At 47.4% G+C, this 20613-nt stretch overlaps 1 protein-coding gene across 1 annotated transcript in view; it reads right to left on the bottom strand.

The window, feature by feature from the left end:
* The window catches only part of SYAP1 (synapse associated protein 1), a 1300668-nt gene that overhangs the window by 1101709 nt on the left and 178346 nt on the right, over positions 1–20613 (bottom strand). The window contains exon 2 of the mRNA XM_069636804.1: positions 4639–4757. Within this exon, the coding sequence (XP_069492905.1) occupies positions 4639–4757 (119 nt within the window). The remainder of the gene's footprint in view (positions 1–4638; positions 4758–20613) is intronic.

Here is a 20613-nt window from a genome sequence, read left to right as displayed (position 1 = left end):
TCGGAAGTGGGACACCGACAGGCGAGACACGCTATCCCTTCTTTCCAACCCCTTTTGTCCATCATACTCCAATAGGATATTTGAAAGCTCAACCCCCCCCCCCTTTTTCACACAAACACTTTCCTGAAAGACAACAGACTAACACCAAAGCCGTATACCGGACATGTCTCAACTCAAGGGTCAGGCAGAGTCAGGCAATTGCCACAGATTTCACACACCTGATGGCCCTTTCCTGTTCCCCAACCGGATAAAAGGCGGAGCACACAAGCACACTGTAACGCTCACCTGACTCTCACGGAGGCGCTGGCCTGGTTCGCGCTGCTGTGACCTCTTCTAAGGTGATGCGCAGGGTTCGGAAGACGGACTGGACCGGGCCCCCAAATCTGGCTTGTCTGGCTCGCAGAAGTATCCTTCTGTAGGCGAAAATAGGGGATTAACTGTCTGCGGGGTAATGCAATCAGCCTTCCACTTTCCCCTCTCACCCTCCTCGAAACCCTTCTGTGATTCCTCGTAGCGTCTCACCTTAGGGTCTGGAAGGACGAGCTCTCCATCCTGCTTCTGATGCAGGGGCGCGTTGGTATCCAGTTATTTCACTGGATTTTCGGATTGGTGAGAACCAAACTTGCTTGGCTTCCAGGTAAGTTTTTTGATAAGAGGTTCCCCTTGTGTCAATGCATTAATGTACTAATGCTAGTGTCTTTTTCCCCATAGGAGCCGGGGTACGGAATGCCGGGGAACAGGCACTGACCCGAGATGAGAGGTGAAATCCTTGTAGAAATCAGGTAAGTCTTTAATGAGCGTTTTTTGGTAATGTCTTTTCATTCGCTCATTAACGCTGATGTCTCTTTTTCCCCTTAGGGGCCGGGGTCCGGAAATGCCAGCATGCGGCGCGGACCCGAAATGAAGAGGGAATGAATCAACAGTTAAGTATTAACATGGAGATTTAGCTTTCCTTATTCCCTTCTCTCTCTCTCACCTTTTGTTCTGGTCTTTTTCTCCCTAGGCGCTGGGGCGTGACTGCGAATCCGGATGATCGCTGCTGAACATGGAGGCGCCCTGTAAAGGCGAGTGGAATGCAGCGCTGCAGCAACCGACGCGATGAGCTTTTAAATAAAAGTCTTCCTTTTCAGGATTGTCGGCGAGATGTCTCCGGGATGCGGATTTAGCAGGTAAGGACTTTTCCTTCTTCTGTTCTCTTCTTCTCTTCCTTTGCAGGTGATCCAGGATGCTGGCAGGCGTGGCAGAAGTCAGGATGCAGGAGCAGACACGGTGAGCGTCCAGCTGCTAGATGCAGAACAACACGAAGCACGTGTGGCTGTTCGGGTGAGGTTTAAATAGCCTTTGAAGAAGTTCCAGGTATGTATCCTTCCTCCAATCAGGTATGTATCCTTCCCCGACCACGCCCGGATGGTAAATTAGTCCCACAGGTAAAGTAGTTCCTTTCAGGCCTCAAGGAGGCCGGGATCCTGCAGCATGGTCTGCATCAGGTAAGTGCACCCAAGCACTTCCATTATGAGCCTGGCGCCTATGGCGCCAGGACTGATGTCTTTTATGAGCCTGGCGCCATAGGCGCCAGGACACTGTCCAAAGGGCCCCTATATGGGGTTGCTGGGTCCTTCCTTGGGGACTGGATGTCCGCTTTCGGGGACTCAGGACTTGAACCGGCTCCCCCGTAGCGGGCATCATGACACACACACTGAGCAAGGTGGAACGTATGAAGAAACAGTGATTCCAGGCTGGCAGTTCAAACGGAGAAGGACAGCACGACCTGAAAGGAAATCAAGGAAGTAATTGCCCTTTACCTTTTGAACCCAAGCCTGCGAAGCCTACAAACAAAGGAACGTAAAACCGGGAATCGCAGCTGGCGGATGGTGTGATAGATGTCGGCGGTACATGGAACCCTCTCGCACTGATTGCCAGGGCTGGGATACAAGGTTACCATTGTGCTGTCGTCTTAACTCCAGCAGCAGAAGAAACACCAAAGAGGTCAGCACAGCTAGTGAGTGGGAAGAAGCTAATAAATTCCGGGGCCGAGTTAAGCTCAACGTTGCGGGGGGAAACATTTTAAGATACAGAACTGCAATTACCAGAAAGCCCTAGGGGAGGCTGAAGAAAGGTGTCAAGGTGGTCATAAAAAGGTGCAACCAAATCCCTTGTACAATTGAAAGTCCTTGATGCATTGTTAAAGTTTTGATAGTTTCGTGAATAGGCGTTTCAACCCGGCTGGGGGGGGAACGCCATGGGAACTTGTGATTTTAGGGAAAGCAGAATGACCCAGCAAGACCTGATCGCTCTTCGGAAGTCTGTGATTAAATTTGACTAAAGGCTATTGAAGGTCTGAGCCTGGAGGAGGGGGACCTAAACGAAAGTGATCCTTGTTTTAAAAGATTTAGTACTCTTGAATTCTACACAAAGTGAAATTGTGGTTGAAAGGCAGTAGTGAACCTGACTGAGCGATGCCAGGAGAGAAGCTAAGGGAAGTGAATCCTACATTGTAAGAGAAAGTTGCATGAGCGACGTCATGAATGGTCTGAACCCGACACACTATCGTTGAACGAGCGGATCGGAGTCCAGCTAAGGGGGATCCACAGGTGAAGAATAATTGCCCGACATGAAGAACAAGAAAGGGAACATTTGTTTGTGTTTAACATATCAGGCCCTCTGAAGCAAGAGACTTTGCGTGAAAGACTTGGATCCAGATGGCCCGATACTGAGAAAAGGAACTGTAACCTTGTATTGGAGAAGCCCAGGAGTGTACGGTGGTGATGAGTCCCGCCTCTGTCCCGTGCTAGAAAACGTGGGGAAGGGAGACCCTGGCCAGAACATCTCGATTTAACATTTTGTGAACACTTTCTTTTCTTATGAACATTATCCCACACCACTTTTGTAACTTCGTTATAAGGTTTGGCAATAGGTTTTTCTTAGTATAGGCCTTTATTTGACAAAACGACTCTAGGACTGTCTTATTATTATTTGGTGGTTGAAGCTTGCTCCCATCTTCGATTTAGGTTTAGATTAGGCATTTTTCTCACCCATTTATACTGTTTAATAAACACTCTTGAACTGTAATCACTTGTGTCTGTCTTTACTGTTGCCACCATGAGTTCCTTACAAAAGGTACTCAAAAGGTACTTGGGTTAAAATATATCGGTTTCAATGTGTAGTCTTAACTGAAACGTTTTAATCTTTTACACATTACCATAGCAAAAATATGACATTAGTACAAAAAATAAAAGTACAGCAAAAAACGAAACATGAGTGCAGCAAAAAGTCCTTTCTTCTGCCACAAAGGATTCCAATTCGTGACACAATACTCTCTGGTGGGTCAGCCTTTAATGGACAGTGCTGTTTCACCACTTGGTAAAGGTTCTTCATCATGTACTTCTGCAGTGGTCACTATTGTGGAGGTGATGAAGGATATCAATGTCATGTCTTTTGAAGGGATCAATGCCTCGGTTGTCAGTGCGAACCATCATTCTATTCCTTTTCTTTTGCATCTTTTGCTCTGACAAGAGCTAATTTTGCTAAAAAGGATTGGGCCGACACTCAAAAAGGAGGAATGTGGAGTCCCCGAATATTTGAGTAAGCTTTCCATTTTCAAAAGTACAAGAGAAAAGTATTGAGCTTCCTGGACAGGTGACTAAAGCTCTGCTGACCAATAGCGCAGATGGGGCAAGAGAATATGATCACAACTCAGTGCAGTCCTTAATATCTTGAAAAAAAATAAATGTTAGTCACCCTGGGGAAGTGGAGTCAAGGTACCTCTGGTCAGAAGGCTCCACGCATCCCACATCTCAGAAATGTCCCAACGACAAGGCAAGTCAGCAGCTCAGTAGAAAAACGAGTCAGAGAAATCAGAGTTCTCGGCCTCCAATAGCTGCACTCCATCATTGCCTGCTTCAACGTGAATTAGATTTTCGCTTGGGGCTAAGCATTGAAGGGTCTAGCTCATGGGTGCCATCTAAGGGAACCGGTGCTCATTCAGCTTAGACCGAGTATCGCGAGGAAGGGGGAGTTTGAGGACCGACTTCCCGCTCACTCATCAGATGCCTTCAGGTTCTCTCTTCCGGTTTAAAAAAGCAGAGCGTTCCTTTTCATCAGATATATTTGTAAGGCTATTCCAGAGCAAGTAGGAACTAGTGCTGTCTGATTCCCGGCTAGTTCAAGCCCCCCCCCCCCAGCAAAGATTTGCAACTGTTATCCGAAACAGACCTTTTGAGGCACAGACTGTAAAACACACACACGTAATAGTTGTCAACACATTATTGAATTTTATTAAGTATATGCAGGAATAAGAATTTCAAGAGTCAATTATCAGTAGCCAATTGCAACTGGGAAGATCACATTTTTAGGCCGGGCTGTTCTACATATATTTGTTATTGTCACACTGGCAACATCTTGCCAAACACTCCAATCAACCATATTCTTGCCACACCTTCAGTTCTTCCCCTACCAATTCCATCTACCTGTGTAAGTCCATGTAACCACCTATGTGTATCTCCTATTTAAAGTGCTCTGTGGCTTCCAGGCTAGGTTTGTGATTTATTAATCCCATTCATACATAACGGGATCCATTTTAGGTTTCTCTATAGTTGGTCAAGCACTACAAAACAAATGAAACTGAAAATGTCAAAATACCTTATCAATGATGCCATCGATATTCCCTTCTTCTACCGATTTCTTAATGGTTTGTGCGGTTTCAGCCACAGAATCTGATATTTTCTTGGTTGCAGCAGAGGCAAAGTTTAAAAGGTAACCTTTTTTGAAAGAAAAACAAAATCAGAATGCTTACAGTAACAGATTTCCTTGCTAAACATTGTGATTTATTTCCTAAGAGATGGCTGCTCTTTTATCATGTTCAGATGTAGAACACAAAGTGGGCTTAAAGTTTGAAAAACATATGCTCCGATACCCAATGACTGTCTCATCAACTATATAGCAGAGCAAAGAAAAGTGAATCTTTGCCCCAAAAACTGTTTAAATGATATTTGTTGTGCAAGCTTTTGGTGCATACCACAAACAGATTTTTCTCTAAGTAATGGCGTACCATTCATGTCAGAAGTCGATCAACATCAAATGAAAAAGTAAATGTCAAGAACTAAAGGTTTCATTTGAAATTACATCACAGAAGGAAGGAAAAAGCAGACATCACAAAATACATAATAAACAAATTTACTAAGAGCCCACTGCTGAAGACAGAAATGTTCAAGACACAATGCAAATAGTTTGCTTTCTCTGGGTATCAGCACAATTAACTTAGCTTATGTACCAAACAGAAAATACTTTTCACCTAGACAAAAAAAAAGTCCAGTCAAAAAAGATGAGGCACTGTTCAAAGTACAGAATTTTACTTCCTGAATAAAATGGCAGTGTCAACGAGGAGGCTTTTTAAAGGTTATGAAGAAGCACTACAAAATACTACTGTGCTCTCTCCACGAAGAGTGTGTGACAGTTATGAGGGAAGCAATTGGAACCGATTGGCTAGTTGGGCCCAACATTAATACAAGCACGCTGGTTTACACGCAAGGTAGAAGTGGAAAGCTAGAACAGACTTGCGTGCACAAACAAGACAGTTTTCAACCAACAGCAAATGATTGGAAGATAAACATTTAACTTTAACTGAAATAAAATGCTTGGCTGGGAGAGGTTTGATACCACATTCCATTATAATCATTCAATTTGGCTTTATTCACCGGGCCCAATTACAAGCCTTCTCATTCTTTGTTAGATTTATATAGTCGGGGGTAAACGAGGACAGTTTGGGGAGGGTTGGCTACATTTAGTTTTGAGAAAGTAACCAAATCAATTCGCTCAAATTACAGCAGATAACACAGCTCATGCAACAAGGACCTCATTCTTATTCCAAAGGTCTTGCGCCATCCACTCAGTGGTTGGTTAAATCCTTCAGACATCCCATTTGTAACATTATCAAATAAACAATGTTATCTTTTACACAAGGTCCAAGTTGCCAGCTTTTAATTTATTTATTTATTGGGCATGTCGAAGGCGCCTGTACACACGTGTTTGTAGGCGCCACAAGACAATGGGGGCACGGGGGACACAGAGAAGGAAATAAACAATAGCAGTAAAAACTTTCCTTTTAGGCCTTGTGACATTCGGATCATGCAAGTACAACATCAATAAGTGCAAGGGGTGGGGTGGGCAGGTCAGGATGAGGGAGGGGGTATGTAAGACGGCCAGGGCCCCGGGGCTGCGCAAGTGCAGAGGGGGAAGGAGGGGAAGGGAAGGGGTAAGAGTCAACAAGTGCGAGGAGGGGTGGAACAGAGTCAGGCTAGTCAGGAAATGTTCCCGTGGACAAGTGCTGGATTAACGGGTGCTGGAGTAAATGGGACGAAGAGGGCCAGGCCCCAGTAAGGCACATAAGTGTGTTCAAGCAAAAATGTGCAAAACAGGCAGGATTAACTATCAACCTCGATGCCCATGATTTAGAGAAAGTCAAGTACTACGATGATGTTAGGTTCCGCGAAAATGGTTTCTGGACCACCCAGATAACCAAGGCGTGTGCAAGTCTTGAAAAGCCCATTCGAGGGGTCCAGAATTATTTGTATTCGTCGTGGTTGAGGCACAGTCTCCCTGGCCATAGACCTGTACAAAAAACAAGAGTTCACTTCAGACTCTTATGCAGCCGAAATCTGTGGAAAGTCGAACTGGTCTGATCTGGAAAAAGGGAAAAATGCGTTTTTGAAGGGCATGCTCATGTTGTCCATGGAAACCTCCAAATGCATAAATTCATATGGAGCTGGACGTGTGTCCCATAAGCATCGAACTTATCTTCCGTTTTGCTACTGGTTGCGATTATGGTCCACACAGGAACTTGGGGCATAATGCAAGGACTGGCGCACCCAACTGGATCATAAAGGGATTTGGGGGGTGGGGGAGTGGGGTGGATCTCCCATGGGTCAAAAACTTATAAAAAGTTCTTCTTGATGAGATCTCCCTTTGGGAAAACCCTGCGAGGATAGACGAGGCTGCCACTGGTAGAGTTAGGAAGGTGCTGAAAATTCACTGTAGGGAGCAAATGGTGGCTAACTGTCAAGAATGTAAACTGGGTGAAGCCTACCTTGCAATCAAATTGGAGTTTGGCCACAAGATCTATTTAGATCTTATAGATCCACTGTACACCTGCAGCCTCTACATGGATTTCAGGAGGGGCACTAAGACTGGCCTCATTCACAAAAAATTGGGGCAACAGGAATACTGATACCTGTCCATTATGTAGCCAGTCATCGGAAACATTGAATAATTTTTGTTTTTTTGCCCAAATTTGAGAACATTGAGAGCTGCTTACTTGAACCCCATTCTGAGAATGGAGGGTGTACAAACAACAATCATAGCTTTGACCTTTCTAAAATCAATTACAAACCAGGTGATGGTCAACAAGGTGGCCAAGATTATTCATCGAGCGTGGCTGCTAAAGCAACACCTTTCTAAAGCAATACGGATTCATCAGAGTCACCATCTTCACCAATTGAATAAATATAGCTGAAAAAGATGGGCTGCGAGTCTTCTCTCCCATTAGTGCTAGTAATGTTTTTAATTGTCTGAACATTACTGCTAGAATGGGTTGTGAGAAACCTTTTCTTTCCTATTCATGAGCGCTTCAACATTGAAAAAGTTTGAACACTCTGTTCCGTTGGAATAACTTAACGGTTTGCACTGCAAACATATCGAATGTATCTGATCAAAAATATAATTTAAAATGTCAAGTATGATAAGATAATGTTTTTAACAGGGAATTAAGGTTATCTGGGGAACAATGCTGGTATACATTTTTAATTGTTTCAATTAGGTTTTACATTGTTAAAATAATTTTTATATCAATGGAATGTTCTTACCGTTTTATGCTTTTATGTTTTGATTCCACAATAAAGCTAATTTGTCAAATAAGGGACCAGACACCAGTCGCAGCTGCAGAGGGACATTAGCAACGGAAGGAGGAGGAGAAAAGGAACGTCTTGAGAAGCTCCCCGAATTTAAGGAGATCCGGCTCAAATCTGAGGGGCAGGAAGGCTCCTGCCAAAGAAAGAAATCTACCCCCCCACTCTCTGATTGCAGAGAGTTGGAGCTTTAGGACCGAAGGACTCTAGCAGGGGGGTATTTAGGGAAAGACAGTTGGATGTAGCAACGTCCCAGGCCCCAGAAGGCCTTGTGGATGATGAAATTGGATCCTTGCAGCCACCGGGAGTCAGTGGAGAGATTTTAGGGCTGGAGAGATGCAGTCCCTTGGCTTGATGCCAAGGATAAGTCTTGCGGCCCTATTCTGGATTAGTTGACGAGGGCGAAGTGAGGAAAGAGGGAGATTGAGGAAGAGGCTGTTGCAGTAGTCTGGCCTAGTAAGAATCAGTGCTCTGGGGACAATTACCTTTTGGGGAAAGGTGAGGAAAGGGAGAATGCCTCCGAGGAGATGCAGCAGAAATCTTGACTTCTTGGCAAGGTCTGTGATCTGAGGGAAGAAGGAGAGAGAAGAGTCGAAGATGACCATATGGTTTTTTGCCTCACAAGAGGGTGAGGAGAGGGGGCCCAATGAGGGTGACCAGAGAGTGGCAGGGAAACAGGGAGCAGGCATCCCAATGATCTCGGCCTTACTGGTATCAAGGCAGAGATCATTAGCAGAGCACCATGCTTGAGGACCTGTGATTTCCCAAAATAACAATTTTGGGAACCCACTGCAATGTGCTCCTATCCGGCTCTGGATTTCCAGGTACAAGGATGTCCCACATTGGCAGACACTATTTGGTACATGCTCAGAATCTGTGATTGGGTATGGTTTCAAGACTTACAAGCTGAAAACATCAAACATCAAGAACTTTGACATGAAGCCAAGTTTGATAAATATTATTGAAGATGACCATGCTAATAAACTAAGGCATGCATTTATCTTATACCGTGGCATAATAACCCCTACTTATTACAAACGTATTGGGGTTGGAATGAAATGCCACATCTGTCATTTTTTTAAAACCTTATTACTTATGAAATGAGTGTTTAGGTAAGATTTTCATCGTTATGCTAAATCTTCCAGACCTATGTCAACCCCAGGACATTTAGCTTGGACTTGGTAATTATTTTACTTTGTCCCTAGGTAAATGGGAATCTTTTTCTCCCTCTGACCTAGTCTTTCACTCTTTTTAAGTGACACACACCATTGTGCTAGAATAGTGGGCTCCTTGTTTTGCCATTTCGCATTTGCTTGTTGTTTCTGAGATCTTCCTGTCATTCTAGGTGGGAACAATCTCAGTGGAGGTTTTGTCTTTGGTGAGAATCTTTTGTATTCCACGTCTAGACTTCAGAGTGTCTGAGAAGGCAACACTCTTCTGCCCCTTGTAGCTCACCTTGCCTGAAAAGAACCAAGTCCCACTGGGGGAGCTGGCTGTCCTGATTTGACAGCCAGAACACCCACTTTCTCTAAACTGCAGGGAGAGATTGCAGAAGGTGTGCTGTAGTTCCTGATAAATACTTCAAACCTGGAAGCTGCTGACAAGTTGACCACTGAAGCTGAAACCGAAGAGGAAGATGAAGCGACCGGAGAACCTGCGGTGTAACCGGAGCCTGATGCAACCTTTTCTTCAAATCGACTTGGGGGTCCCGGATGCGATGACTCCTACCCAGAGGCTGGTGAGATCCACTAGTCTAAAGAAGACCTGCATTTTGAGCATGACGTGCTATGACCTTGCTGCACTGAAAACAGTTAATACCCTGGGGCCTCGAGCCCGAGTGCGGTGCATGGTCTTCCGATGTCTGAATCCAGCTTAAACTTTGGTGGACTCCTGCGGGAGCTCCAGAGACACGATCAGAATCCTTGAAGTCCCCTCACCAGAGTGCAGGACCGAGAGAGTGAAGAGAATCCAACCAGCAACAGTCGTTCTTCATCTGGCTGCTGTAAAAAGGCGCCAAATCCACAGAACGTGAGAAAACGAAGAAACCATTGCTGGAAGCCTCTTTGGATGACTGCTGTAAGTTCCCATCCGGGGGCCGATTTTTACGTCTCCAGACCAAGAATCCAGGGACCGGGTCCTGTGCTGCTGCATCCTGAAGTCATCCATCCCAAAGCTCTTCTTTTCTCATAAGGTACTATGTGGGCTTGGGTAATACTTACATTATGTCTGGTGTGCATTCTGTGAGGCTGAGTGGGTGATTTGTGTGGTTGGGAGTTTGCCCACACCACCTGCCCAGGCCGAATGCTGGAACACATATAGGGAACCTTCTGAGAAGTCCCTGAACACAAACTAACTCTGAAGCTAATCCTTGTTTAAGAAGAAATACTTTGGAACTTTTGACTTTCCTGCAACTGAAACCTATCCTGACCTGCCTACAGCTGGCACCTAGAGGGCTGACCGCTAGGGGCCCTCTTCTGCCTCTACGAAAACTAATCCTATAGACTACGGAAGGACTTTTTTAGATAAGGATTCGGTCTTGAAAGTATATATAATCTTAAAGTACTTACTTGCTAAAGAGGCTGATGTGGTAATCTCTGTGAAAGAAGAAGTTACTGTCATCAAGTTTATGTTTACCTTTGAGTTGCATTCTGCTTCTCTAAAAAGTGTATACGTTTGAATGGTGTTTCCCCCCTTCTGCAAAGTAATAAGTATTGGTAATGGTTTAATATTCTGAACTGGAGGAGTGTAAAAGCTTAACAATAGGGTTTTACCTATGTAAGGAAGGCATGGTATTGAACAGTAAGACAGACAAGTGATCACAGTGCAAGGGTGTTTATTGCACTTCAACTGGGTTTGAAATAGTCTATCTAAAATTAAATCCTGAGGCAGGGATTCTGTTTGGGCCCCCCAAAGCATGAGCAGCCCCCTCATGAAGCTAAATCTCTAGAGTGCTGCTTCCTTGAGGAGTTGGAGCAAGCTGCAGACTACCTTAAAACTTGTAAAGGCAGCCTTCTGAGGGAAGAGTTGTGGAGGCTCATTAGGCATGCGCACCCCCCTCCCCATTATTAAAACACACTGGCACCAGACGTCACAAAATACAGAAGCTTATCGATCGGGCTGGAAACCTTGGTTATTTGAAGCTTTGCACTGCAATATTGGTGCCTCTGGGATGCAAAATAAGCAGTTCAAGTCCCCAAAAGGGTGGTGGGGGAGATAGATTGTCTAATGAGTTCCCAGGAAAAATGTACACAAAAAAAATCAAAATCATGGCAGAGGCACAAGTGCATCATTCAGCAGGGGGCACGTCAGAGGATGAATCGTCAGCCACCCAGAAAGAAATGCAGGAACTATTGGGAAGATGTAAAGAGGTTTTTGGTGGCAGAGCTCTCCAGTAAATGTCTGGTCCTTAATAAATAGGTCACAAAAGATTGATGAAGTGGGGATAACTAACAGGGCAACACACTGGGCCTGCTAGCAGGCAGAGTGGGGGGCATTGAAACCACAATGAGAAGTGCTTCAGCTGAAGTAGGAAGACACCGAAAATAGACAGAGGTGCAATAAAATCCACGTCAGAAGAGTAGCTGCACATGTGGTGGATGGTGATTTCAAAAGGGTTCGTGCAAGATCTTTTCCACGTCATACTCCAGCTCTCGGATACGGCTGAAATGGAACTCAACTGCACACAGTGTGCATTTTACCATACAGAAGCAGAGAAAACTGTTGCAAGATGTGCTTTCAAGAGTACCCTTTTACAATGTGAAAGATCAGCTAAAGGGTGCAGCACATCACAGCAGGAGATATTGTTAAGAAATGCTAAAATTAAACTATTCTGGAGGAGCAACCAGGGAGTGTCGAGATGTACTGAAGCAGGATTTGAGCCTCCCCAACCCACCTGGAGCGACGACCTGGCCACCCGATCCCCCCCACCCCCCAGGGCATTCTAAAGTCTTGGGGCAACGTTTGCAAGAAGCACCGGGCCTCCGACGCAGCTGGTGTCCAGAGATCCGTCCCGGCACTTAAGAGTGGGACTGAACGGGCCTCGCCACCCGCGCTGCAGTTCCATGACAATCAAGCAGACGCCGCGGTGCGGGAGGAACTTGAGGCCTGTGAGCAGTGAGCGGCTTTCCTATTCCGTGGAGTTCCCACCGAGGAGCATGGCGTTCAGTGACCTCACACACCCCCTCGCCACCAGGCCCCGCACCTCTCCTGCACACTGCAAGGCCGGCGGGTGGAGGGGAGGAGTGCAACGTGAGTGGCAGAGCAACAGCGAGCGTCCCGCTTACTTCGCTCCCGCTCAGCATGCAGGGCAGTACTGAGAAGGTGGGGACAAGGTGGCGAAGGCTGCAACCATCTAGGGACTTGGACCCCTGTCGGGGGGCTTCGCCTTTCCGCCCTTGAGGATCTTCCCAGTGGCCGTGGGCCACGTACGTCCGGCGCCTTCTTGGAAGCAGCTGCGGGTGAGACTGCAGACCTGCGGGCCAACTGGGTGGTCTGTCAGCCGGAGGCGCCCCTCCCTTACAGACCTTCAATCGGGTGCTACTCGCCTGCAGTGCCTTTGCCCCAGCCTCTTTCCAAGAAGGGAGGGGAGCCCATCCCTCCAGGCATCCTCGTACAGCCTCCCCCTCAGTCGGACCTGGGGAGGTTCATCAGCAGGAGCGGAGAGACACCACTTTGGGGCACGAGGTGTCCCAACCCCCCTACCCCCCACACCCTATCAGGTTAGTGCCCCAGGGTCACGGGGGAGATTCCCAACGTGCTCCGACAGCTTGGCCGCCTCCGCAGGGAGGAGCCAGGAACCCACTGTGGCCTTCCCCAGCAGGTGGGTACACTAGGCTGGGCTGTGTCCTCAAGTTGTTGGCCCCTTGCCGTTCCTCTTTGTACCCGCCGGCGTGAGATGGGGCCCCCATAGCAACTATCAAAAAACACTGGAGCATCTTCAAGACTGACACGGGTATAGAATCTATTTAGCGAATTACCTACGTTTGCCTACCACAGAAGTAGGAACCTCAGAGATTAACTAGTGCATACGAGACCACCTTCTAAAGAACCAATCACACAACGTACTGGCACATTCCCTTGTCTCCAATGCATCAACTGTAACTCAGTAATCAAAGGTAATGTCATTTACCATCCACGCACAGGCAAGAAGATCTTCCTCAAAACATTTGGAACCTGCGATAGTGTCAACACTATTTATGGCATGAAATGCCCATGTGGGAAATAGTATGTGGGCCAATCCACCAGAACGGCCAAAACACGGTGGAATGAACATCAGTCTTGCATCCGCAATGCTAATCCCAATTCGGCTGTGGCTCGTCATTGGGTCGAAAATAGTCACAACCTTACACAAATAAGGTTTCTGATCCTTGAAGTCTTGACTAAAAATAACCCTCATGAAGACCTGGGCCTGCGGCTTAATCGCAGGGAAACTTTTTCGATTGACAAACTAGGTAGTCTAGCCCCTAACAGGCTCAATAAGGAAATTAATTACCATTGTTTTATTTAATTCGGTGTTTAGCTTGTCATTCTCACTGCTGTGTTTGCTTTGTATCCCAACAGAGGGTTTAATGCACTACTGTTTGCCTTGATGCATAACATTTGAGTACTTATCCTTGTTCCATCTATTCTTTCAGTTATTTCATTTAATTTTTGTTGTGTTCTTTATTGTCTTCCAAGTATGATCACCACATGTGACTCACATGTTGCTTCCCTAATTCTACAACTTGTACAACCATGCCGCAACCTTGCCGCACATCCTGGACCTTCTGTCTGGAACCCGAGGTGCCGCCCCATGGCGACACCCACCGCGTCAAGGTTGCCTAATATTGTGTGACATGTTTGACTAATGGACTCCTTTAGTTTCCATTATTATACCATAGTATGTTTTTCATGTCTATTGTATTTGTTCCCTTTGGGTTTGATTCATGACAATTAGTGACATCTTAATATTAAGCCAGACAAATGTCTAGTTTGCCTTTTATTGAGCCCTTAAACCTAAAAACAGAATTAGTTTATGACCGCGCGCCCGATCGGGACACGAGGCGGTCACGTGTCAATAAAAGGCACCGTTGCCTTGGCAACGTTTGTATGCGGCAGCCGGAGACTTTGCTCGCCTGCACTGGATGGATCTCTGACCACCCGTGAGTCACACGGTACGTTCACTACCCTTCAGGGTCCTCTTACATGCACCATGCATAAACTCCTATTGATTACGACTTTCATTCCACACTTAGTCGCAGAAGTGACGGTATCTGTCTGCCCGGATTTGCATCGGGCGCTCATCAAGAACGCTTTGATGGCTTCCATGACCATTTAAACCCCGTACTACTTACACACAGGTAAAGGACTCTTATATAATTATTTTTGCCTAATATAATGAGCAACTAACTGTTCACTCACTTTTCATTCATTTTTTTTTGCCCATTCTTTTCAACATATCACCCTCTATTGAAAACCTCAACTGAATGGTATATTTTTGCTTTGTTTCTACGATGAATGACGTTGATGTGTTGTATTCTTGATGTGTCTCTTCTCTATGTTACGCTTATATTATTGGAGTGTGTATTTGACTAAACTGTACTACAACAGACTAGCCCTGATGAAGGAAATTGCTTTCCGAAATGCATTGGCATATTGACTCTGATTCACTAACAAGCTGTAGCAATTGCTTCCTCACTAAGAATGTATTAGTGACTTCTCTACTTTGAGACTGTTTCTTTGATAAATCATTTTTGAAAAACAACAAAAGACTTCTTCATTAGAACAAGTGCATTATTTTTGATACATGATCTAACTTACTTAAACTTTGAGTAACCTCACACCCAAGTTAGGCTTAAGGGAGAGCGGCTGTGTGACTTGGTATTTTTACTCGGTCTCCAGCTTTACATGTACAATTATTTTAACAAGGCTTACCATTATAATTTTGCATTACTTTATCCAAGTAGATTTTCACCAAGTGGTGCCCACTCATTTTTCTCTTTGCCCCCATAGTGCTGCCCAGATAAACCTTATTAGAGTGGAGAATCCCCTGCACCAGCCCCCTGACCATGCTCGGCTGCCCATCTTCATATCCACTAAAGGGGTGCCCTATGGAATACCACGGCTTCACCAGGTGGTGGTCAATTTTCACAAGTCCCCCCCCCCCCCCCGAGGTGGCCGTGTTGTTTGGCCCTGCCCTACTTGGAGATCAGGAGGAACTGTACTAAGCCTCAGTCACTGTCAGGCCCAGATAGCCCAGCTGACCCGTCGCCAGAGAAGGGGGTCCAACTGTGGTGCCAGGACGTTGCACCGTTTTGACCTGCACCCTTGACAGATCTACTTTCCGATTTGGGCTACCACCCCGGGATTCTTCTGCAACATTCCTTCCAAGTGGCCGGTGTGTGGAGGGCCTCACTGACCCCGTTGGCAGGCAGACCCCCCCACCCCCTGACGCACGCCTGAATGGAACCTGAAGAGGCCCTTTCACTTGCTCTGGCCCTCCCTGACGCTGATCCCACAGAGGGGCCTCCTCTGAACCTCCCCTTTACGGCGCCTGCACGCCCAACCTCATCCCCGGTAGATCCCCATTGTAGTTTGTCCCCCGCATCAGCATCACACCTTCGCTGCGCTGGTGCCCGTTGATGAACTGGGCCCAGTCCCTACAGAGGTTTCGACACACGGCCGCCCCAACTCTGGAGACTCCCGCCATGCCTTCATCCACGCAAGCAGAGGTTACCGAGGCCCAAATGGTAAGGGCATGGCGGCCCTCCTGGACGAAATCTGAAGTTTTAGAGCCGACATTGGGAAAAGGTTGGACTCCCTGGACAAAAAAGTGGGACGCCATGGACGACCAAGTCCAAGCCCTCGAAGCTATGCAATCTTCCGTCGACCTTCTGGAAACCCGATTGACATGCGCCTTTCCGAGCTTGAAAGAAGAGAAGAAGTGTGTCCTTAAGTTATATGACTTGGAGAACAGGGAGAGGCAATGCAATCTGAGATTCCTGGGCTTCCCGGAGCAGTATGGGGAGACTCCGGCAGAAATCAAAGTCAGTCAACGCTGTGGTCAGGAAACACTGACGGGAGCAACACCAATGAACCGACGATTGATAGGGCCTATAGGGCGGGGACAGCTACGGGAGGACCCAGGTCGATAACAGTGCGGTTCCACTACTTTTCAGAGAAGAACAAAATCCTTGAGCTGGCCCGAAGAAGGGGTCCGATAGACTGGGAGGACGCAAAGATCTCGATTTACCAGGATTTGTTGGCTTTTACCTTGGCCCGCCAAAGACTTTGCGGCCCCCTGACAAAAATGCTTCAATCCAAGGCTGTGAGATGCAGGTGGGGATCTCTCTTTTCCTTCTCATTTGAATATGAAGGCTACAAATATTCCTTGGTTACTGAAGACGATATTAATAGGGTGTCCTGAGAACTTCTGGGTGAACCCGCAGCTGTGGGCGAGCAAGAAGACAGGGGAAATAAGTTAAATGGAACCCTTGAAAGATAAAGTGAAGGGCCTCTCCAAAAGGTACATTTTCAGAAGAATAACTGTGGCCTCGCCAAATTCCACTAATAACTAACTGCACCCCTAAGGCAGCTGGAGCAGAATGGCGGGGTCTGAAATACCATGCCTTGTTATCTTCCTGGGAGATCCTGAGGAGGAGTTAAGTCTTTTGTTCCCGTAGGATTTTGGTGCTGGGGGAGCAGAGAGGTCGGGGGACACGCCCGCGGGAGGTGGGAGTGGAGAGTGATAATGTACCTTGGTTATGTTTGTGCATAAGGGAGGGGGGCTCTGAGAATGATTATCAGGCTATAATGATCAACCCTGAGGAGGGTGGCACTCGTGGCCTGGCCCTATGACCATTCCAATGTCGCAGACAGCTCAGGGGGAGGGAGGGAAAGAGGGGGTTTGTGTGGTTATTGTTCATTCTGTTCCTGGTTGTTTGTTTGCTTCAACTACCAGGCCGAGTCCTGATTCTAATACGTGGACTATGGTGTGGCTTCCAACTTTACTGAACCAGGTCAGGGACAAAGTGATCATTAGATTTTATAGAAGTTCTTGGAGAAAATTCCATCCCCCCCCCGATGAATGACACACAACATTCTTTGATATTGGGTCCACTTAATGTTTGGGTGTTGAACTCCCACCACAAGAGGTCGATGGTGATGAGGGAATTTAGCAGGTTGAAATTACACTTCCTATTTCTCCAGGAGACCCACTGGGTTCGGGGGAGGGAGCGGTCTATTAGGTCCAGGTCTATACAGGAGGTGTTTCATGCTTCCTCTCTAACCAAGAAGAGAGGGGTAGCGCTGGTGGTGTCCCCCACGGCTCATTTGATAACAAAGGCCTAGTGGAAGGACCCGGAGGAAGGGTATGTGATGGGTAAGGGGGAGGTCAGGGGTAATAAGGTAACTGTGATCTCAATCTACTGCCCCAACGAGGCCCAGGATCGGTTCTGGAAAGGGGCGATACCCAAGATTGTGCTCTTATAGTGTGCAGAGATTTCAATATGGTCCTGGACCCAGAGACTGACAGGAGGTCGAGAGGCCACAGTGCAGACATCCAAACTCAAAGGAGGCTGGCCGCGGGATTCCACAGGGTTAAAGACTACCTGGGCCTGTTTGACTCCCACACGACATGGCAGGGGGCACGACCCTTTATTTACATTCTTCTTTAAAGCCCACGGTTCGTTCTCTAGGATTTAATATATTCTGGTGGACGCATCCACCCTGGAAAGAATAACTGACAGTACAGTGGAACTGGTCCCATGGTCGGGCCATGGCTTGGTTTGAGTGCGGATAGGGGTCCCCTTGGGACCTTTAGGGGGGTTAAGGTGGTCCTGTAACAACTTGTTGCTTATAGACAAGGAACTCTCCCAATCCCTTCTCAAGGCCATAAAGGAGTTCTTCGAATTTAATGATAATGGGGAGGTGGGAGTGATGGAGTCCTTCAAAGCCACCATCAGGGGTGTCCTCATTCACATGGGGGCGAGAAGAAAGTAAGAACGAGCTGCAGAGGAGAAATCCCTTAGAGATGCAATAGACTATTCAACCGGGGGTAGGTTGCGCTCACGGATGTTCCCGGGTAAATGGGCAGAACCCCAACAGCTGAAGGTGAAATTAGCCGCTCTACTAGTGGAACAAACGGAAAGGAAGCTGGCCTTCCTTAAGCAATAATACATGGAGAAGGGGGGGGGGAGACAGACAGGATTCTGGCCTGGAGGCTTAGCGAGCTCAGAAACAGCAGGAAGATGGGTTCAGTGCACTCACCCGAGGGGGATAAGTGTGTGGATGATGCCCTCATAGCGGAACAGTTCTGCCAGTATTACGAATGTCTATATAAATCTAAATACAAGGTAGGCGGGAGCGATGCTGATCGGTTTCTCGACTCCCGCCCGATTCTCTGCCCCCCCCTGACCCCCTAGAGAAAACTGACCATCTCGAGAGGCCCATCTCCCCTCAGGAAGTGATTGTCACTATTGGGGCCATGAAAGGGGGTACAGCGCCGGGAGACAATGGTTTCACTACTCTTTTTTACAAGTCCTTTTGCTCCACCCTGGCTCCATTCCTTGCTAAGATGTTTAACGCAGCTCTAGATACGGGCTCCCTCCCACGCTCCATGCTGTCAGCCCTCATCCTGATCATTCCAAAGGAGGGGGAAGGACCCAGCCCAGTGCCAGTCCTATCGACCCATCTCCCTTCTGGATGTGAAAATCCTGGCAAAATGAAGTTAATATTTCAGTTTCCTCCTCCCTCCTCCTCTCTTGAGTAACTAGACAGGGTTGCCCCATCTCCCCCCTCCTGTACGGTCTGGCTATGGAGCCTGTGGCCATTGCCATAAGATTGAGCCAAGGGATGATGGGGATTTGCTGTGGGGATCATCGCTCTTTGCCAATGATATTCTGCCTCACATGTAACCTGTCAAGAGTCTCTCCCAGCTCACATTGACCTTCTGCGCACCTTTGGCAAATTCTCAGGCCTGAAGATAAACCGCTCCAAGTCTTGTATAATGCCTATAGGGGAGATGGACCAAGAAATCGAGGGGAGGGACACATTAGAAGGTATGATAATAGAACGGAAGGCCTCCCCTTATCTAGGAATCCGTCTCCCCAGAGACCTAGACGCCCTCTTTGAGATCAATTTCTCCCTGATTCTAGACAAAATCAGACAGGACCTCCGGCGCGGGACTCCCCTGACCCTCTCGTGGTTCAGCCATATGGTTTCAGTAAAAATGAATGTCCTCCCCAGTCTTCTTTACCCCTTCTCGGCCCTCCCTAACAAAGTCTCTGAGTCCTTCTTCTTGACCTTACATGGCCTGATTCAGGGTTTCATTTGGAACGAGAAGAAACACGGTGAAGCATGTGACCCTGAACCTCCCGAGGTCCTTTGAGGGCTTTGGTCTCCCAGATTTCAGGCTTTACCACAAGGCAGCGCAGCGCATGGTAATGTTGGAGCACATGAGAGAGGAGATGGGCACATATTGGACTTATATAGAAGATATCCACACTCATCCGAGAAAAGTAAGGGACCTCCTGTGGGACCTTGTCAAAGACGCTCCCGGGCCATCTTAAATCTCACCCTACTTTGGCAGTCATGTGGGCTTTGTGGAAGAATGATGCAGCGAATGCACCCCTCTCCTCATGGCCCTCTCCTCCTTATGGGGCCCTCCCCTCGACCTGGGCAATAGGGGCTTGCGGAACAATCATGGTCGGATATGGGCCTGGAGAGGGCGGCCCAACTGTAAAAGGGCCTTTACCGATTATGTTAAGTTAGCTGAGGTCATGGGAGAGGGGGCAATTACCTCCGAGTTAAGACTAACCCCAAGTGGTGTGCTGACCTAGTACGCCCCCTCCAACCATTTGAGAGGATAATTGTAGAATCCCTGTCTAGGAAGGGATCGCTGTCTAAGGTATTGATTACGGCGTGGTTAGAGGGCAGGCAGGGGTTAAAGAACTATTGGGAAGATAAATTGGGCATGGCACTGGGAGCGGATGCAGCTATGGAGCATAATTTTAAGATTCTTCATACCTGGCACTTCACCCCGGCTAGATTGTCAAAAATGTATACAGGAGTCTCCCTCCCCCCCCCCCGCCCTAGAATGTGTGAACAGCGAGGAACTTGGTTGTCCGTCCATCCAGATTTATTGGTCAGAGCTCTTGAGTTGGATCAAGGCTATTGTGGACCCCTCTCCGGACCTCTATCCACTTGTATTGCTCCTGGGTGTCCCTCCACCTGACTCTGAATGCATCAGCTGCCCAAGAGTGGTCAGAGCCATGTTGAGGGCGGGTATACTAGCGCTTGCCCAGAACTGCAAAATGTCCTCGGCTCCGTCCAAAAAGGAGTGACTCGCCAAGCTGTGGACTATCTTCACCTATGAGAAACTAACGGTGCTCAGTCATAATACGATGGACTCCTTAGTGGACTGGAGTACGGTCCTTCTTCGTGAGGGTTGCGAGTCCCTTAGACTTTGATTTCACCCCCCCCCCCTCCCACCCCAGAGTGACCCGTGGACCTGCGTGAGACACGTATTTATAATCTAGCACTTGAATAGTCTTTGAACCCATCAAGTCATTCATGTTTATCCACTTTGGTTCCAGTGTTTTGAGTGCACTAGTCCCCAACGCATGGTTGGGCGTAGTTGTTTTTGAGCGGGGGGAGGGAGAAGGTGGGGGTGAAGGGAATGGGGGAGAAAAGTTATTGTGATTGGAACAGCCGAGATGCTCATTTTCTAGTACAATGA

Source organism: Ambystoma mexicanum, chromosome 7p (genome assembly GCF_040938575.1).
Source record: "Ambystoma mexicanum isolate Mex_15411 chromosome 7p, UKY_AmexF1_1, whole genome shotgun sequence".
Taxonomy (NCBI): Eukaryota; Metazoa; Chordata; class Amphibia; order Caudata; family Ambystomatidae; genus Ambystoma; species Ambystoma mexicanum.
The sequence above is the reverse complement of the archived record's forward strand: the minus strand, read 5'-3'. Positions and strand labels throughout refer to the sequence as shown.